At 36.5% G+C, this 21,100-nt stretch overlaps 1 protein-coding gene across 1 annotated transcript; it reads right to left on the minus strand.

Moving 5' to 3' along the window:
• Positions 1-17,485: 17,485 nt before the first annotated feature.
• On the minus strand, positions 17,486-21,100 carry LOC126456831 (ankyrin-1-like). Its single transcript, XM_050092635.1, has one exon. It carries the CDS (start codon positions 20,949-20,951, stop codon positions 18,927-18,929), a length of 2,025 nt encoding a protein of 674 aa, XP_049948592.1. The 5' UTR covers positions 20,952-21,100; the 3' UTR covers positions 17,486-18,926.

A 21,100-nucleotide genomic window follows, 5' to 3' on the forward strand; every position in this document is an offset into this window, starting at 1 on the left:
TGAAAAGTGGGAAGTTCACATGTGTCTATGTTCGTTCATTAATACATTGAATGAATGAAGATGACTGACGAAGTGCCTTTAGTTGAGTCACAACATACAGGTGGTCATCTGAATACTTTGGATAGGGGCTACTTGCAGGACTAATTGCCAGAAGCATAAAACCTGACAAAACAGAATCATGCAAAAGATTTCCACTGCTATAAGATGAATGCTTCATGTAGAAAGAGCTGGAGAGTATATACAGTTACTGTTGAAACAACTAGCAACAAAGAAACCATTGCAGCTTGGACTAAGTTACAGAACAAAAAGAAAACTCCTTTAATGTCTCTGTCAAAAACTAAGCAATCTAATAAATAAAAGTATTTAACCTCTAATGTCACTTTCGAAGTCTCTGCAGTTTACAGGAGAATCTAGATGGATACAAGTTGGAATATACAAGCTGGAATCATGTTACTGCAGATCAGTAAAAGGAAAAGGGTAGTGGATATAAATATATAGGTGTGAGAGGAGAAAGGTTAGCTGAATTTTGTAAGGAAAAGAAAATGTTTGGCACTAATATATGGTTTATTAACCACAAAACAGCACTAGATATGAATCTCATCAGGATATAGAACCAGATACTCTCAGACTACCAGGATCTGGAATTAAAACTGATAATGTGTTAGTTATAATGAAAACGAGCTAAACAGTGAAAAAACTGAATAAAGCGTACAAAGAGAAAGAATAAAATAAGAAGGAATGAAAACAATGGGCAAAAAGATAACCCAAATTATAAAATAGGATAATAAAGAAAGAACCAGATGGAAAAATGGACAACTATCAAAAGCACAGTATACAAAATAATAGAAGGAAAAATAGGGTACTTCCAAGGAAAAAGAGCAAAGAAACCACCGATGATAAAGAAAATGGTAGAAATAAGACAATATAAAAACAAAGGAGATGATAATAATCAATTGAGAAGGGGACTTTCATGAGCCACCAGTGGTTAAAAGAAAAATGTGTTGATATAGAGGACCTCAAAAGTAAAGGACAATATGACTTGCTTTATAAGTAGGTGCAGAGTTACTTTGGATAAATGGGCAATGAACTGTAGGAGTAGAAAAATAGTGGATGAAAATGGCAAGATATTCTACAAGGAAGAATCAATAAGAAAGGCAGAAAGAGCATATGGAAGATGTTTAGAGCAAAGGAGAAACCACACTTCACCACTGAAATGGAGGATGAGATAGAAGCAGAGGATAAAGGAGTTTCAGTGCTGACCTCCAATAAAGGAAATGACGAGAGGTATATCTGCTGGATTGGATAGTTTCCATATAGGATTATTTTAGCATATGGATGAGAATGGAACAATAGAATTGACAGCTTTGTGCAATGCAATATATGAAAGTGGCATATGGCCAGATGGCTATCAAGACTCTGATGGTTCCAATCACCAAAAAATCAGTTACAGAATACAGAACAATAAGCATAGCCTCTTATGCTGTCAGAATTATGGAAAAGGTATTGAGTCACAGACTGGTACATATAATGGAAGAGAACATGGGGAATAGCAATTTGGTTTCAAAGTGGGAGAGGTACAAGAGATGCTACTGGACTAATTACAATGATCGTGAAAGATATATAGAAAGAGCAGACAGAACAAGTTCGTGCTTCATAGATCCTGGAAAGGCATTTTACCGAGTGAAACGGGACAAGAAGATGGAAATTCTAAAACTGAATAAGGTGAATTGGAAGGACCGGAGACAAATTAAACAGCTCCACATAAGACAGAAAACAACAAAGAAAAAGTGTGACTGACTGGTTCAAAATTCGAAGAGGAGTAAGACAAGGTAGTTGTCTTTCATCGAATCTGTTTACCACATATATTAAAGTCTTGATAGTGAAGACAATAACAGTAGGAAAGGGAGTAAGCATAGGAGGCCAGAAGATCAACTGCATCAGTTTTGCTGGTGACATGGTACTGCTTGCAGATAAAGCAATAACTCTTCAAAGAACACTATTGAAGGATTGCAAGCATACAGAGTGAAAATCAGCACGAAGAAAACTAATGTGGTCACAGTATACAACAAAGAAGATAAGAAAGTGTAAACAATTGAGAGCCAAAATAAATAGGTTGCACAGTGTAGATATTTGGGGAAAATGCTAACTGAGAACTGTATGAGTGAAAAGAAATAAGACCAAGAATTGCAATTTCAAAGCAAATTTTCCAGAAAAAAATCTTTACTGTGCAACAAATTCATGTTACAGTTAAGGAAAAGGTCAATGCTTTGTGAGGAATTTTTCCTGTGGTGTTGTAAAAGTTGGACGTGGATGAAGAGAAAAAGACACATATTTGAAGAATTTAAGTTGTGGGTTTGGAGAAGAAAGGAGGAAATAAAATGGGTGGATAAAGTGAAGAAAAGTGAAGTACTGGAAAGGGTATAAAAAGAATGGACTCTCCTAAACCTGGTTAAGAAAAGGAAAGCAGACTGCGAGGAAAATGAATTCTAACACCAGCTATGAAAATTACAGTGGAAGGATAGAACAAAATAGGAAAGAGATGAATAGAAATTATTCGACAAAGCAAAATGAGAAAGTGATGTGGAATTAGTTAGTTTTACAATTATAATATGGCAAAATGCTGACCTATTGATCAGTTCAATTTCTTTCTCTCCCTCTCCCTCTGAAAGGCAATATTGTTACCACTTCAGGAATTCTTGGCAGTAATTTAACTCTCAAGCAGATATGATTTCAGTTAATAAAATCAGCTATTACATTATTTACTTGACTGGATAGATTGCCAAAAATTTTCTTGGGTGAATACCTCCTCACCTCTTTGTGGAATGTAACTGGATAGATAAAAAATCTACTCACCAAGTGGCAGCAGGAGAAAACATATATAAAAGATAAAGGGAATTTGCAAGCTTTCAGAGCCAGTGGCTCCTTCTTCTGGTAGAATGCTTGAGATGGAGGAAAAAGCTTAGTGATGCTGAGGAAATGAGAAAAAGAGTTACAGAAAAGTCACCCAGAACCCCTGATCAGGGGAAACTTACTAGATAAGATGAGAAGAAATATGTGTCATATTAAAGCAGAGCGAAGGATAGTGCACATTATTTCTCTTTCTAGTATTAGACTTATGAACGTTTATTTATTTATTCTTTGCCCATGGACTCTAGCTGAGAGTATTGGATGTGTCATACAATAGGCTATTAACATCAAATTTGACTTCATTATATATAAATGAAATAAATTATTAAACAGAAATAGTCTATAAGCATACAAAGGTATTACATGTTTCACATTATATATACACACAAATCCAAACAACATACAGAAATGATAATTTTTAAAGGTACATTTCTGTAATGATATAACATATTTAAACACCATCTTAGTATTCACTCAAACTGTATATACATTTCTCTGTGAGATATAGTTTCAAATGATTTTTAAAACATTTTAGGTCTGTTTCCTTTTTAATGATTTTGGGGAGTTTATTAAAAAACCTTTTGCCTGCTTCTTCAGGGGCAGTCATAGACAGTTTTAGATTTCTGTTTATCATGTAGTAATTTTCATTTCCTCTTGTATCATGTTTGTGTACATCTTTATTTAGGAGGTGTTTATCGCTTGACCTTACCGCCATTATGCTTTGGTATATGTACAGTGAATATACAGTCATAATATTATAGTGTACAAAAACTTGCCTACAGGTCTGTCTTGATGGTATTTTTGCAATGCATCTCACTGCCCTTTTCTGAATTGTGAATATTCTTTTTAAGTAGCCAGCTTGTGCACTTCCCCATATATGAACTGAATAAGACAAATGTGGGAAGACAAGTCCATAATACATCGATCTGAGGACTTTATCATCAACAGTCGGAGCTGTTTCATGCATGATGAAGATCTGTTGGTTTATCTTTTTGCACAGTGCATCTATGTGCTCCCCCCATGCCAAATGTTCATCTATTATAGTTCCTAGAAAGTTAGTACTGGTTACTTCTTTAATAGTCTTTCCATTTATATTATAACTTTCACTATGCTTGGTCTGAAATACTACATTCATTGTTTTAGACTGATTCATAAACAGGTTGTTTTGTGTTAAATATTTATTTGCATTTTCGATATTCAGGAGCGGGCCGGTGTGCCCAAGCGGTTCTAGGTGCTTCAGTCTGGGACCACGTGACCGCTACAGTCGCAGGTTTGAATCCTGCCTCGGGCATGGATGTGTGTGATGTCCTTAGGTTAGTTAGGTTTAAGTAGTTCTAAGTTCTAGGGGACTGATGACCTCACATGTTAAGTCCCATACTGCTCAGAGCCATTTTTTGATACTCAGAAGTGCTTCCTTCTCAAGCTCCTCCTTTGTGTCAGCTGTGCAAATGATTGTTGTGTCATCAGCATACATTATAAGTTTCTGATTTATATAGCTAAGGACGTCATTTACGTGGAGTATAAATAGTATTGGCCCGAGCACCGCCCCTTGTAGCACACCGTGTTTAGCTGTTTGCAACTCTGATCTGTAGTTTGTTATATTTCCCCCACTAGTATGTCTAATTTCTGTGCACTGTTTCCTATTTGGAATGTATGATTTAAGTATGTCATAGCATTTTCCTCTAATTCCATACTGATATAATTTCACCATTAATTTTGAGTGGTTCACACAATCAAATGCGTTAGGTAGGTCCATAAAAATCCCACAAGTCTTTTGTTGCCTGTCAAGTAAATTAAGAATGTGCTCAATCATATCTGTTGATGCTGTTTTTGTTGACTTCCCTTCTCTGAAACCATGTTGTGATGAATGCAGTATACTGTACTTTGTTATAAAACTTACAATTCTATTCTTTATTATCATTTCATAGATTTTAGCAAATGTTGAGATCAATGATATTGGCCTGTAATTTCCTAATTCATCCCTGTTTCCTTTCTCAAATATTGGCTTCATTTTTCTTACTTTCAGTGAATGTGGAAATATACCTTCTTCTATCGCAGCATTCAGCATGTGTGTCAATGGTTTTAATATATATTCTCTGCATTCCTTTATGAGGTGTGATGTGCCGCCATCCAAGCCAGATGAATGTTTAAGTTTTGTTGTTTTATTAGGTTAGACACTTCTGTATCTGTTGTAGGTATGAAAACCATAGTATGATTTGTATATGGGGGGTGTAACAGTTTACTTACTGCATTTGTTTTATTTTGTCTTATTAATTCATCTGCTACAGTAATACAATATCTGTTAAAAATATTGGCTATTTCTAGAGGGTTTGCGTTGCTTTTCCCACTCATCAGTGAGCAGATGTCCTCTGCCCGATTTTTTACTTTTCCTCTCTCTTCATTAATGAAAGACCATAAACCTTTGGAGTAGTTATTTCCCTTATCTATAGACATCCTGTTGAATGATGCTTCAGTTTCACTGATAAAACTACAGTACTCTTTCTTTTTTATTTTATACAGTGTGTTGTAGGCCTCAGTATTTTTTTTGTTTGGAGAGGTCATAATACACTCTCAGATTATTTCTGGCATGGATTACTTCTCCAGTCACCCAGTTTTTCTTTTTTTGTTGCTTTTTGAGAAGCCTTTTACTAACAGGACATGTAACATCATAATAATAATTGAATAAAGAAAAAAATCGGTTTCATTTGGTGTTTGCATCTTTAGCGGCATATATTGTTTCCCAGTTTTCTGCCTCTACCATCTTTTTTAGTAGATTTATGTTATGGGGGTAGTTCTGTCTTCTCAACTCCCATATATTCTGCACTGAATCACTAGTCTTTATATTTATGTCTATCATGAGTGCAAAATGGTCTGCTAATGTGGAGTTTATTACCTGTGTGTCACAATAGCATGTAGGAGTATTTGTTATTACATGATCAATTATAGTTTCACTATGCTTTGTTACTCTGGTTGGTTTATCTATTTTTATTTTTAGATTGTATATGCACAATAAGTCCAGCAGGGTCTTAGTATTGTCTGTATTTTTACTTGTGTCTATGTTCAGATCTCCTATAACGATTAAATAAGCATATGTTTTGAGAGGTGTTGGATTATATCTTCCAGCTGTTCAAAGAAGGTTTTAATTACACCATTTGGTGATCAATACAAACCTAATACACAACATAAATTCCCAGCAATTTTAGTTTCCAGTGCTGTAGCTTCAAAGCTCAATTCTATAGTATATTTTGGTATAGTTATGGCTTTAGTTGATTTATAGTTAGAAAAAATGGCAACCCCACCACCTTTATAGGAAGCTCTGCAATAACTGGCTACTTTCACATAATTCTTCAAGTTGTACATTCCTATGTGATTTTCTTTTAGCCCATGTTCTGTAACTACTAGAATGTTTGGCCTATATTACTGTAATATTACCTCTAGCTCCTCTATTTTATTGTTTATGTATTGAACATTTTGGTGAAGTATTCTAACAGTTGGCTTTAAATTTAATAGTTCCCCTTCCTGTAATATGCTAAGCACTTCACTTGCTCCCTTTGCTTCTGGTACTACGCAGTGATTTTTTTTCAGTTTGTGTCATTAAACCTGGGTCATATCTTTGTCCTATATTTATATTCCTCTCACTATTGTCACACTGGTATTTAAGATGTACAGTTTTACTTACATCTTCTTCCATGTTCTCTTTCTGCTTACTCGATACCATAAAATATCCTCGCATAGTGTAGCAGGTCTCCTAGTTCTCAGGCCATTTTCGAGTTTTCATTGACTGTTGACAACAAACTTCATGACTGAGTTACTGTACTATGAGGCTGTGTTTTTAAAGACCTGTCTGCAAGGTTCTAGAGTGTACACTTATTATCCTTATTACCTGCTTCTGTCTAACAAACGTTTCCTCCTCAGAAATGAGTTACCCCACAATACAGGGTGGTCCCGAATTCATGGTACAAACTTTAATGGTAGGTACAGGACATTGTAACAAGGATTTATTGTATAGGAATGTATAGTCGCAGGTGACGCGGTGAGGCGTAAACAGGGGAAAGAGAAATGGAGTGATCGGTTGGTGTCACTGCCGGTAGAGGGCAGTAGATGAACATGATGTATCGCAGTAGGGACAAGCGCCATTCACAATTGTGCTGCCGTAGACGATGGGTGACTTTACGTATGCAGAAAAAGCAGACATGCATTACATGTACGGCCGTGCAAATGGTAACGCCAGAGCTGCGTTACGAATGTATCGCGCGGAGTATCCTAATCGACGAATGCCGGATCATAGAATTTTTCAACGGTTACATCGTCAACTTTGTGAAACAGGTACGTTCGACGTCAACAGACATGACGCTGGTCGATTAAGAGCTGTACGCACTCCAAGACTGGAAGAACGCATCTTGAACATAGTGGCTGATAGACCCGAGTCAAGCACAAGAACTGTTGCGCGTGACGTACATGTGAGTCATCAGACTGTATGCAGAGTGTTAAATGAAAATCGCTTACACCCCTTCCATTTTCAAAAAGTACAAGCATTGAATCCGGCAGATTATCCTCTTCGCGTGAACTTCTGCCAGTGGTTGTTGCAGCAATGTGCGTTGCAGCCGGATTTCGTAGGTCATGTGCTATTTACAGATGAAGCGACATTTTCACGCGAGGGTGTCTTTAATGCGCACAATTCCCATGTGTGGGCAACAGATAATCCACATGCAACGCGTCCACATGCGTATCAACAACGTTTCGGTATTAATGGGTGGGCTGGTATTGTGAACGACTTTTTGATTGGGCCATACTTACTACCCACGCGACTCTGTGGCGAAAGCTATCTTATTTTTCTGCAAGAAGTGTTACCAGAACTGCTGCAAGATGTTCCGCTCGCCATTCGTAACCGCATGTGGTTTCAGCACGATGGAGCGCCAGCACACTTCAGCACTGCTGTACGGAATTACCTGAATGCCACGTTTGGTGCTAGATGGATTGGGCGTGGTGGACCAGTCCCTTGGCCACCCCGATCTCCTGATTTCTCTTGCCTCGATTACTTTTTATGGGGACATCTTAAGAGTCTTGTTTATGAGACTCCAGTTGACTCAGATGAGGATCTCGTTGCTCGCATATCTGTAGCTGCTGCAGGTGTGCGTGAAATACCAGGCATCTTTGAACGTGTACGCCAATCGCTGCACCGACGCTGTCAAGCATGTATCGCTCATGGTGGACGCAATTTTGAACACTTACTGTAAACATGACACTTGTCAACAACGATTTCAATAAAATCTTTCGTTTTCCTTTCGGCCGTTATTTCCCCTGTTTACGCCTCACCGCGTCACCTGGGACTATACATTCCTATACAATATATCCTTGTTACAATGTCCTGCACCTACCATTAAAGTTTGTACCATGAATTCGGGACCACCCTGTATAATGCCATAATACAGTAGTGGGGGAAAACAGGAAAAGTAAATAAACTATTTGACATAGTCCTCTCCAAAATCTCTTACTATCCATAACACAAAAGTTACAGAGCTTAGGCTTAAACGCCTAAGGTCTGTTAACATGTGACTTCCAGTTCACATTCTTATCAATATAAACACCTAAGAATTTAGAATATTCTGTTTCATTTATTGATTAACTCTCATGCATTTTGTGTAGAGTGTGTTAAAAAATATTTTGAGACTTAACTGCTGACTCCTTATTTGAGATTTTAATGATTTTTTTTTGTCTGATACTACTGATCAAGGACATCTATATATTGTTGACGTCCAGTTTTGGTTTATTTCCACAGTAAAGTTTCCAGTGCAAACTGAAGAGCATAGCCACTTACAAGTTGTCCTTAAACATAAATACTTCCAGTAATTTGGTGTAATACTATACCTGACTGTGCTGGCCAAATGATGACAGTAAAACATGACCAGATCATTAAAAAATGCATGGTCTTCCTGTGCACCATATAACTTAAAACTATTTGTAACAATCAAAATCAATACTCTATAAGCATATATGCAACTGCACCTGACAAAATTTGTTTTAGCAAACACAGAAACTGTTGTTGTTTTTGAATGGCCAAAATGTTGTATTTCATAAAAAGATAAATATTGTGATCTTATGTCTTTTCTGGTGATCCAATAAGATTAATTGCTTGATTGAAGATTATTTTTCCTCTTGTAGTCTCTTGCTGAAAACAGTTTGAACTGTTAACTAAGTTGAGCAACAATGGACACAATACCATAGATTTAAAGGTTAACTTATTGGCATATGTACCAATGTATTCAATTTGGATCACATCTGAATCCCTTATATGATTAGCTGTATGTTAGTAAGAATTACATTAATAATCTTTATCTGATCAGTGCAATTTCCTCCAAAACAATGTTACCAGTCAACCAAGTGAGTCATCCTACATACTGATAGCAGACAGTAGTATAATAATCCAGAGGTCACTTGTGAACAAGTTCATTGCAAGCATCCCTTGTCATATCACTTTCATTCACATTAGTTGAGTACTGCATCCATACTCAAAAATGTCTGTATAAACATCCATCCATCAAAGCTCATGAGCTAATGACTAAATGCGCAATCATTTCTGAAGCAGAAGTTCACAAATAAAACACAACACAGCAGAGGATTTCTGCACGTAAATGTTCAGTAATCCACTACTAATCCTGTACTTTCAGCACAAGTGACACAGAAATGTTGCAGTTTTCTGCATGGTGGTATTAATTTACTTTTTACACATAATAGTAGACACATAGACACTAATATAGAGATGTTAGCTGTGTGAAAATTAAGCTCCGACTTTTAAATTGTATATGGTCATGAATTCTTACGTGATGTTGGTGTGTCGTGATCCAAGCATGAACTGCTGCCTTGTTCACTGGCAGGGGAATATAAAGACGGGTGTATGAATACTTTGTGAAAGTAGTAATTAGATCTTAGATTAGATTGCTGTTTAGGTCATATTTAAGAGTGATGTCAACATACTGATTCCAACAATAATTTTGTTTAAAGTGTTATGATAGATAATTAGAAATGTATTTAAGTTCAAGCTACTATTTTATTGGTAAGTTGTACACCTACACAGTGGATTATTTATTTTCAAGTAAACTTGTAAAGTTTCCAGGTTCTCAACTTCTCTACTTAGTCAAAGTTCTTAACTAAATGTGTTGTTGAAGTAAGGTAGCTAAGACACTTTTTTGGGGGGAACTAAGATACAACCATTTTTGGGATCTGTTAACACAGACACACATTCTGAATGGAGAGGTGCTTATATCACTGATATCGTAAGGGTGACAAATCCTATACAAAAATAAGCTGTACTGCAGAAAGGTTCCTAAGTCACTGACCGGGCTACTTTTATTCTTTCCCACAAGTGAGCGCTAGTATTGTCAAAACTTTTACAAAGCTTTAAAATGCTGTTTCTCCTATGAAACAAAAGAAGGGTGTCATGAGAAATAAACGATATAAAAGAAATGCTATTAAGAAAGCACACGTAAGATGTGAAGCATACATTTCCATTAGTGGAAAGATAATACCTCTCTGAGAAGTAGGCTCAAAATGCAGGCAAATATCAGGAAGTTTGCATTACTGATTTATTGCTTTAAACTGTGGGTGCAATGATTAGTATTTTGCAGGAGCAATGAATGTTGTTTGTTATCTCTCAAACTAAATAATTTAAAATTCAATAATAGATAATTATGAGACACTGTTCAAGGGCTGATTTTTAGGTTGTTGTAAGGGTAGACCTATTTGTATGCCTTTGTTTGTTCAATATTGTTTAATTGTCAATATTTATATTGATTGCTGTGGCAGCATTCAATACTTAAATGTGCAATAGGATTTTTTAGAATCATACTACATTTCACTTCTTTTCCCCAAGAAATAACATGTTACAGCTTTCCAGTTTTGGTATGAAATGATATATATGGCACTTGATTTTATAGGATTGTATTTGGTTTCTTAACTTACAGGTACCATAAGAAGTGTATTGAGATTTTTACTGAAGAGGAACAGGAATAAATATTCTTAACTCTCTATAAAATAAACACAAAGGATGAACAGGGTCTTAATTTGCAACAACTTATTGAAGTGGTGGATCCAGTGCAACACAGACCATGCAAAGAAGACACAAGTCTGAGAGACAAAGCATTTAAATATAATGTTTTGTTGCATGTGAAAACTGTTTAAGTTTTAAGGGAATCCGTCTACTCCTAATACAGTTTGTCTGATAAACACATAAGAAGCTTTTGCAGATTGCTGCTTTTGGGACAATCACTACATGATGCAAGGTAGGTAAAGGTAGGACAACCGAAGTTTATTCAGGAACATATTGAAACATTTTCAGTGAAACAAAGCCATTACTCTGGCAAAATAGCCCACTATTTAGATGCACCCTTGTCTGCGAGAAAGGTGTATTCAATTTTTACAGCAAAATATTCAAATATTAAGATAAACTATAAGTTTTATAACAAATGCTTCAATGAAAACTTTGCACTGCAGTTTGGATGCCCACAGTTTGATGTGTGCAGTGTTTGTAAGGAATTAAACAATAAAATTAAAAACCCCGATCTGAATCAGACAGACAAATGGGCAGCAGTAGCTGAATTAATGATTCACAAAGGGAGAAGTAATAAATTTTACAGTACTTTAAAGGGAAACAAGGAAAGTGTATGAATAGTAACAACACTGTGGCCTTAGTGTTTGGCTTCATGTAAAACCTATACCTGCCAGCAATACCACTTCCAGATATCTTCTATTTGAGCCACTTATCCATACATGCATTTTCCATTCACAATCTGAAGACATAAAAATTGCATTTCTATGTGTACCATAAAGGACAGTGGAGAAAAGATGCAAATGAAGTGGTGTCATTTCTTGATGATTATATTGCCAAATTTGTCCCAAAGAACATACTAGAATTACACTTATTCAGCACCATCAGTAGTGGACAAAATGAGAATAACCATCTTGTAATGTTTTGCTTGACTTTTAAGTGATAAGACTCAGTTTGATACTATTATCCACTTCTATTCAGTAAGAAGACATTCATTCATGCCGTGCGATCAGAAGTTTGGCACGATAAAACATGCTCTCAAGAGGGACATGATTTACATACCCTATGAATATTGCATCTTCAAAACCAGTGCATTCACTTTTAAAATGGTTAAAACAAATGATATTAAGGATTTTAGCAAATGGTGTCCTCACTTTTATAAGAAGATGATGGCATCACTAAAAACATCACATGATTCTAGGGCGAGTAAACAGCACTTCAGTGTATTCTAGTCTACTTATTTCAAGTATTCATTGGAAAAGAAAGGGTGTGTTGTAACAAGCACCTGGATTGGTGAATTGACTGAACACACCTCCCATCTGTCTTCGCCAGGAAGAGCTGTTCCACACACATTTCCCACTCAAGCATTATATCATGATGATAAAAATCCTGTAAAACTGTGAGTAAGATATGAACTTTTATGAACAAATTTTATCCTGGCTGCATGTTTACATTTAAAGCTTTTGCAAATAACAAAGCACAGCTATTAGATTCAGCATAAGCAAAATATTATCAAGAAAATGCGATTTTATCCTGGCCACATGTTTACATTTAAATCTTTCGCAAATAACAAAGCACAGCTATTAGGTTCAGCATAAGCAAAATGTTATCAAGGAAACGCGAGGCCAACTTATCCAGACTTTTGATTTTGCATTTATAGCAAACTGAAATAATTCATATTCTTTGAAATTATGTTTTATTACCTGTGATGTTATCCTATTAATGTATGTGGATAATAACAATGTTCTTCAGGCAATAAAGTTAATCTATGACAATAATTTAATTTTGGAATGGCATCTAATACTTTCAATGCAGAAAGGTGCGTAAGTCACCTGTTTTGTTTATTTTTGTACATATATTATGTCATTATCAAGCACTTGTATATATAACATCTATTTCATTTTATGAGGAAATTAACTAGCATTTTTTCTGTGATTGTATATTCCTTAGTTATTGAGCTGGACAGTTTTTTGTTGTTCCTGAACATTTGCTTCAAGTGATTTATGTACCTTTCTGCAATGACACATTCAATTAGTGGCTTATTTGGATAAACAAATGCATCATCTGATTCAGGAAAATTAGGGTAACAAAAGTATTGCAACAAACCTGGGAAATCAGCTTAAGATCGCAAATAACAAAAGAATTTTTTGGGTACGGTAAAACTTTTAGCTACAAGTATTTTCCTAGTTAATGAGTTTTCAGAGAAAATACGTTAGTTACTGAAAAGTGTGAAATTAGGGGTTTCTAATGAGTACAATACTTTTGTAAATAAATAGTTATTAGCTTAGACTATTTTTACCGCAACATGCTGTTGGAACAATTTCTCGTAATTCACAATGTTTTAAGCAAAACTAAATGTATCACTGGAATAGGCAAATTATACAGAATAAGGTGGATTTAAGGTTATGTAAAATACTGCATGAACAATAACTTGGCAATTTAGTGTACAATGGTATACATCAAGAGTTCACTGATCAGCCAGAACAGTATGACCAGCTACCTAAAAGCCAGTATGTCCACCGTTGGCATGGATAACAGCTGCATTGTGTTGTGTCATGGCAGAAATGAGGCCTTGGTAGGTTGCTGGAAGGAGTTGGCACCGCATCTGACATCATGAAGAAGTGTATGTGGTTTGCAAACAGTGTATGATACTCCTTGGCCGTCATGGTGCCTTGTATGAACTCATGTGAATGTTCCCCAGAGCATAGTGGAGCCACCGTCTTCCTGTCTCCATTCCACAGTACAGGTGTCAAGGAGCTGTTCCCCTGGAAGATGATAGACTCATGCCCTCCTACTGGCATGAAGAAGAAGGTATCAGGATTTGTGCAATTGGTCATGTGCCCATTTCAGTTGTAATTGCCGATATCATTATGTTAACACTGGCACATGCTTGGATCATCAGCTGTGGAGGCTCATCATTAGCAGTGTTTGGTGCACTGTGTGTTCAGACACACTTGTGCTCTGCCCAGAATTGAAGTCTGATGTTAGTTCTGCCACAGTTCGCTGCCTGTTCTGTTTTACCAGTCTGTCCAGCTTACAACATCTGATGTCCGTAATGAGGGGTGGCCGCCCATCTCCATGACTTCTGGACACTGTTTCACCTTGCTTTTGCCATTTGTTGAAGACACTCATTGCAGCACTACTCCAACACCCAACAAGTGGTGCAGTTTCCGAAATGCTCATGTCGAGCCTCCAAGTCATCACAATCTATCCTTGGTCAAATTCAGGTAGATTGCATGCCTTCCCCATTCTGGACACACTGATACTACATGCATCATGTGTGTCTGTGACTAGGAATCATTCCTCACCAGGTGATGTTGCTACCAACAGGACGGATTTATATTGATAGTAGGTTAGTGGTCATAATGTTCTGGTTGATCAGTGTATAAGTGGAATTGATTAACAGAAAAGAAAAAAAATAGTTATTTGCGGAGTAATAGTGTATCAAATGGTGTACATCCACTCTGCTGCATTTAAAGTTGAATTAAATTAAAGTTCAAGTTTCCAGCTACGTGAAATTGCCAATTCCAGAAAACAATGGGATCACTCTCATTGAAATATCACAGCATTTCACTCAATTTACTCAGGCAGAATACACAAAATTTGACATAAGTAAAATATTGGACTCTAGAACATTGACTAGTAACTCAGTAATGAAGTTAAGGAAAAGCTGTAAGAGAACTGTAAGCATACTTGTAAAGCAAACAGTTCAGATGAGAAATAATTTTCCCTTAAAACACATTCCAGTATAGTCTAATGAATCCTGTTTTTCTTGAAGCAAAAGAGGCTAAAATGAAACAGAGGATGGATAATACTTTCAATTTACAGTACATATGCCTGAGTTTTACCTAATAAAGAGGAAAACCTGTAGTGAAAACTCCATTACCAGAAATATTGTAAAGTTTTCCAGTCTGTTATCTGAAAAGCAGAACCCTGTTTTATGCACAAGCAATAAAATATTCCAAGAATAAAGAAAAACAATCTGAAGCATTGGTGGCCAAAACTAAAGTAAAAGCAGCTACACAAATGACCATAAACTCCCACATAGCCAAGAAAATGACATACTGTAATCCTTGGTCACAAAGTCTATTGATTATTTGTTTACAGTAGCAGCAAATATTGCACATGCTAATAAACTGAACCAGATTCAATCTAGCACACAATACAAATATCACAAACAAAACTTTGGTGTAAAATACTGCATGCTGTGCTATGTACAAAGCAATTCTGTTTCACTCATTCCAGTTTTATTAATGCTTATTCAGACCAAACCTGGTTGAACTCTCTGCAATTTGGCTTTCATAGTGGATTATCCACAGAGAAAGCCATAAATGAAATCCCAGCAGGCTTAAACAGCAAAAACTACCCTATGGGTATGTCCCATTACTTCACCAAGTTCTCTGATTATTTGAACCATAAAATTCTAAGAGATGAACAAAACTATGCAAGTTTTAATGGCAACATCCATTCTGCATGTATAGTGAGTTAACTGCAAAACAAAATGCACATTACATTGACAAAACAGCACAACAGGAATAAAACTTATTTCAGAATAGGAGAGTGTAAGATATGGAGTTCCACAAGATTCTGTGCTGGTCTAACCCTATATAAATGACCTCCTAATAGCTTCAAAAGACTGTTCAACTGTGTTGGGTGATGACATCAATGTCAATCAAGAGTCCAAACTCAACCCTGTCACACACAGACCAACCAGTGTCTGAATAGGACTCCATGATTTACAGCAGAAGTAGACATTTATGTTTCCACACTACATGAAACCACATTTGCTTTGATGAACATACTGAGAATGAAACTGAAAGGTAATAAATAAACATAACAAGACACTACTAAAAATGTTCAAGGCTACCATGCCCTGTACTATTATGTCTATTACTTGGATTATGTTCCCATTATATCCATCATTTCTTTTCAATTTCACTTTTAATCATTACTGCTTCCCTACCTGTATTGAATTATAGTTTCAGACTGGGTCCTTATGAGCACTTTACCTACATTTAATGTGACTAGGAGCTGTTTATTTACTTATGTACATGTCCTTGATGTGTGAGCAAATTACTTGGACAGTATTTGCTACTTTCATATTTTGTAATAAATGCTGCAGATGTTGCAAATACAACAAAACTGCTATGGGGCTGTTGCTAGATTTTATAAACATGAATCACAGATAATACAGCATACATAAATTACCAGTGTGCGTACGTTAAAGACAAATTCATTTTGCTATGAACTGGAATTACCAGGCATTTTAGGTCCCAATTTTTTTCGTATGTAAAGAGCATTAATTCTTATTTATTATTTAAAACATTTGATTTTTTATTTGCTTTTATGATGTGACAACCATCACCCTGCACTTTACAAAAAGTTAGTAGCTTCAGCATACTTTGAAGGCTACACTGTGCCTATTTGAAACATATTCCCCACATATCATAAAACCAGGTAAGTTACAGAAATTTTACAGCAATTATTGAAAGACTTTACAGAACTACTGTATTTTAAAATGAGAATGATAAAATGCATATGACTTATAAATATCAGTTCAGGATCTCATATTGTTATTTTAATACAGGGAATCTATTTTTATTATTTTGCAATACATCTTAAACATGAAGCATCATACATTCTGAAATGTCAACATCATAAACATCTTTTTCACAGCTAATGGAATGAATAATTCATGCACTGTTCAGAAAATCAAAGGCTTTGTGAGATATCATAGAAATATTTGACTAATGGATTATTTTTACATGCTTCTAACAGTGAAGTGAGTGAGAAGAGAGAACATAAAATACATAAAGATATGACAGATAAGGTAGTATCATTCCCCTACTAAAAACATATATATTATGAAAATTTACACATAAATATAGATACTGAGCTTATGAAATATGTCACATTAGAGAATGCTTAGTGATAAATGCTACAAGAGGTTGGGGTTATCTGAACCTTGGAGTTAACAGGAAGATCACGTTAATAATTCAAGAGGGAAAATTATGTCATATATAATTATTTCCTTTGGTTGGAAGTATTACCTATTTGAACTTATATGGCTGCTGTATGTTAGTTGAATTCGCAGATACATATAAAAATGGGTAATCCAGTGATAGAAATTTTTTCTCACATCTAACAAATTATCCTAAAATTTTTATTATCAATAGTACACATTTTTTTCTTTGAGTTAAATTCAGTGTTAATGGTTTTATGATACTCTATGAAATATAATCTGTGCAAGGACATATTTTCCCACTATTTTGAAGATGTTTGATAAAGTAAAGGTGAGATTAACTGGACCAGTAAAGTTTGGGGTTAGATGGAACAGTTAAGTTAACTGTGGAAAGTTGCTGATGAATGAATATAATGAGTAACTTCATAGGAACACTTGCTAGTGACCCCAGAATTATCATATAAGGCATTGCAGCCTTGCAGGCATAGCATACCTTTTGGCTTTTATTGTCTCTAACATCTTGAAAAATATCAGTGGTATTGAACCTTCCAATTCAAACATATTTACCGAGCAAGATTTTTTTGTCATCGAATGCAATGAACAGACCTCTACCAAGTCAGCAACAAACAGCCAATGACTCACTGACAGACAGTGCTAGCAAATCAGCAGATGGCAGTGTGCAGAATACTGGAAATCAGAAAAGTTTAGCAAACAGATATTACACATCCTGTGATAGTTTGACCATATTCTAAGATTGGTGCAAGGACAACAACAAGAGGTAGAAAGAATGGGAAGTCAACTGTCTGTACCAATACACTAGTTAAACAACAGTTAGATGCAGCAGCAAAGGACAGATCAGAGCAGCTTCCAAACAAAATACACACATTAAATGAAGTAAAGCATTCAGCCAAATGCCAAGTATTGGAAGAGAGCAGCAGCAACTCTGAAGTTGCTGATTATGTCCAGTACATTGATTCCTCCCATACTGACTTCTACCCAAGTGATGATGAGGATGATATAACAGTGAAGAAGGGGAGTTCATAGTAGGCAAAGTAGAACAAAAAACTGCCGAAGTGGTCACAATTATGTTGCTCAAGTCTTTGAAATGTGCAATGATGGCTATGAACTAAATTTCTTTAATAGAGTTGTTTCCACTACAATATATGAAATTGCAGAAGAAAATGACACCTTTTTTGCTTGAAATTAAATAATTGCAAAACTACCCAATCCAATACGTGGTTCTACAGCTCACTATGAAAACGAGATTTGGTTCCAGATTAACGATGCTAAATTAATTGTGCACTAGTTTTGTTATTTCCACAATTTTTTTCATTAATATACTTATAACTGTGTGTATAGAATTTTTATTAATGTTGTCAGAGCAACATTTTGCATTTAAGCTCCTGTAATTCATTTATTTAACCAAGAGGTCAATTTAACCCTGACATATGGTCCAGTTAACACAGCCACTGGGGTTAAACAGTTCAAAAGACAGGTCAAAGTTCTTCTCCAATTCTGTAAAATCTGTGTGTGATAATGCAAAAATGAAAGCACCTATAAATTTTGTATAAGTTTTTCACCAAATTAATGAATAAAACTTTTAAAAAGACAATTTTTAAGTAAGATTTGAAGGGAAGAATAAAATAGGTCCAGTTAACCCCAACTTGCTCAAACATGAGTACAGGTACTGATACACTGTGGCATACAAAGCAATCTGGTAAGCAGTGACAGATGTGGAAACCTCAGCTTTATTATTTATCAATGAACCATCACAAGAATAAAGTGAAATATAACCATTTAAACATCTTCAATGTACACCGTTTGTAATTACACTGGAAGCAATTTTATTTTCTGTGAATCCGTTGACGATTCCTACTTTGCTGTTTACAACAGTAAAATATCCTTTCATAGTATACAAAATCTTGGAAAATCAATACCACATCATGTAACGTTAACTGCTTTTGTCAGACCATTCACTGATATAAATGAGTAATAAACAAGTACTCTACTATATTACAAACTAGAAAACAATTTACAAAGTTCCGCATATCCATTTTTGGAAGCTATTTGCATCACAGTTTCTTCATTTACATTTTTGCAGTTTTTTATGGCAAGAAATTCAGCATATTTTATTTCCTTTAATTCATTTAACTCTTTTAGCACTGTGTTATCCTTTTTACTTATTCTAATAAAGATACATTCAATTAGTCCTAGGGTCTCTGCAACTTCTTTCTTTCCTCCTTCTTGGGCGAAATGTAATGGTGTTTTTTTGCCTTTCTTGGTTCTTGCATTGTATACTGCACCATGCTGCAATAAGGTACACAGTATATCATGATGCCCAAATTTTGCTGCATAATGTAGAGGAGTAATTCCATTACTGGTGCTCAAATTAATATCGGCCCCAGTTTGAAGCAAAACTTTAACAACGGCTAAATGTCCTTTCCAGGATGCATACATAAGTGGTGTTTCATACTTGATACTTCTACTGTTGACTGGTGCCCCTTCTTGAACACATTTTTCAATTTCTGCAAACTTGGCTTTTTTTACAGCTTGAAACAGCTTTTCAGTAGCACAGAATAAAGCAATCATGTTCTCATTTCTTTTTAGCACAGCAATCTGTGGAAGAGTAATAATGTCACCACGGTAAGTCTTGTTCGTCACATCGTAATATGCACCGTTCTCTAGTAGATACCTAGCAGTTGCTGAATCGCTATACTTTACAGCTAGGAGCAGTGCTGTTTCATCGTTGCTTCCCTTTGAGTTTATGTCTGCTCCGTTTTCAATGAGAGCTTTTATGGTATTCAGTTTAGAGTCCTGCGGCTGTGCACCTGAGTGTCCAGACGTTTTGAGAGGGACTTGGGTGGAACTCTCATCCACCGCAAAGTGAAGTGGCGTCCAGTTTGTGTGATCGGGTGCATTAACTTCAGCTCCTTTTGCCAAGAGGTATTTAACTACTTCAACGTGCCAATAGTCTGCAGCAAAATGCAGTGGTGTAGTCCGCTTGTAGGTCCTCGCATCCACTTTGGCACCACTGGCAATAAGAATTTTTATAACATCCAAATTGCCCTCGTAAGCTGCGCTATGCAGCGACGTCCACATTTGATCGGTAGTTGCATTAACGTCAGCCTTGCTTTCGGTCAAGATGTTCACTATGTCAGTGAAATCGTTCTCTGCAGTGAGGTACAAGGGTGTTCTACCAGTCCTGTCCCTCGCATTCATGTTAGCACCTTTCGCAATCAACAGTTTGGCAATTTCTGATGGATATCCGCTCTGTGCCACGCTAAGCAAAGGGGTCCAGCCCTCGTTATCTCTCATATTCACATCTGCTCCACTGTTAATCAAAAACACGCTTACTGCGGCTTGTCTGTTTTGTATGGCCACATGCAGTGGTGTGAAGCCTTTCAGATTCTTTGCATTAATCGCGGCCTTGTTGTGGATCAGCAACTTTGCTATGTCAATGTTTCCCTTTTCAGCTGCGAAATGCAATGGTGTCGAACGGTCTGAATTTGTAGCATTAACAAAAGCACCGCTACGTACAAGAAATTTGGCTACGTCTTCAAAGTTCTGCGCCGCAGCAGAAATTAAAGGGGTGACTTTTATGTCGTCCTCGACATTTACCTCTGCATTCGCTGAAACCAGTGCCTCCACCACGGCCAAATGTCCATGCTGTGCGGCAATGTGCAGTGGAAACACTTTGGAACTACTCTTGGCGTTAACATTAGCGCCGGCACTGATCAAAGCGAGTACGAGGTTTGGGTCAGCATTTGCTGCTGCTAAATGTAACGGCGTCAGACCATGCTCCACGTCGCTAAACAAAGGCGTAACGCAAGACGCCTGAGCATTTACATTGCAGCCCCGTGCGATAAGCGCTTTAAGAATGTCCAAATGGCCTTGCTCCGCAGCAATATGAACTGCTCGCACCTTGCAAACGTCTGCGGCTTCGACGTCTGCGCCTCTCGCCAGAATTTCCATGACATCATGCAAACTGCCCGCTCTTACCGCAGAGTGGAGTGCTCTTATGTTGTCGTTCGCGTACATGGTTCACAGAATACGCCACGGACACTTACCGGATAAACACTTCACTTACACACACGCTCGCTCACCTCTTACTGAACAATACTCTCACCTGAGACTGCGACACCACACATCAAAGTCGCAAAAACGACTGCTTGCAATACGATCCCCTT

Source organism: Schistocerca serialis, chromosome 2, assembly GCF_023864345.2.
Source record: "Schistocerca serialis cubense isolate TAMUIC-IGC-003099 chromosome 2, iqSchSeri2.2, whole genome shotgun sequence".
NCBI lineage: Eukaryota > Metazoa > Arthropoda > Insecta > Orthoptera > Acrididae > Schistocerca > Schistocerca serialis.

What these genes read in the sequence shown, in the direction of transcription:
- LOC126456831 (XM_050092635.1), bottom strand. Translation starts at nt 20,951, where the DNA reads ATGTACGCGAACGACAACATAAGAGCACTCCACTCTGCGGTAAGAGCG.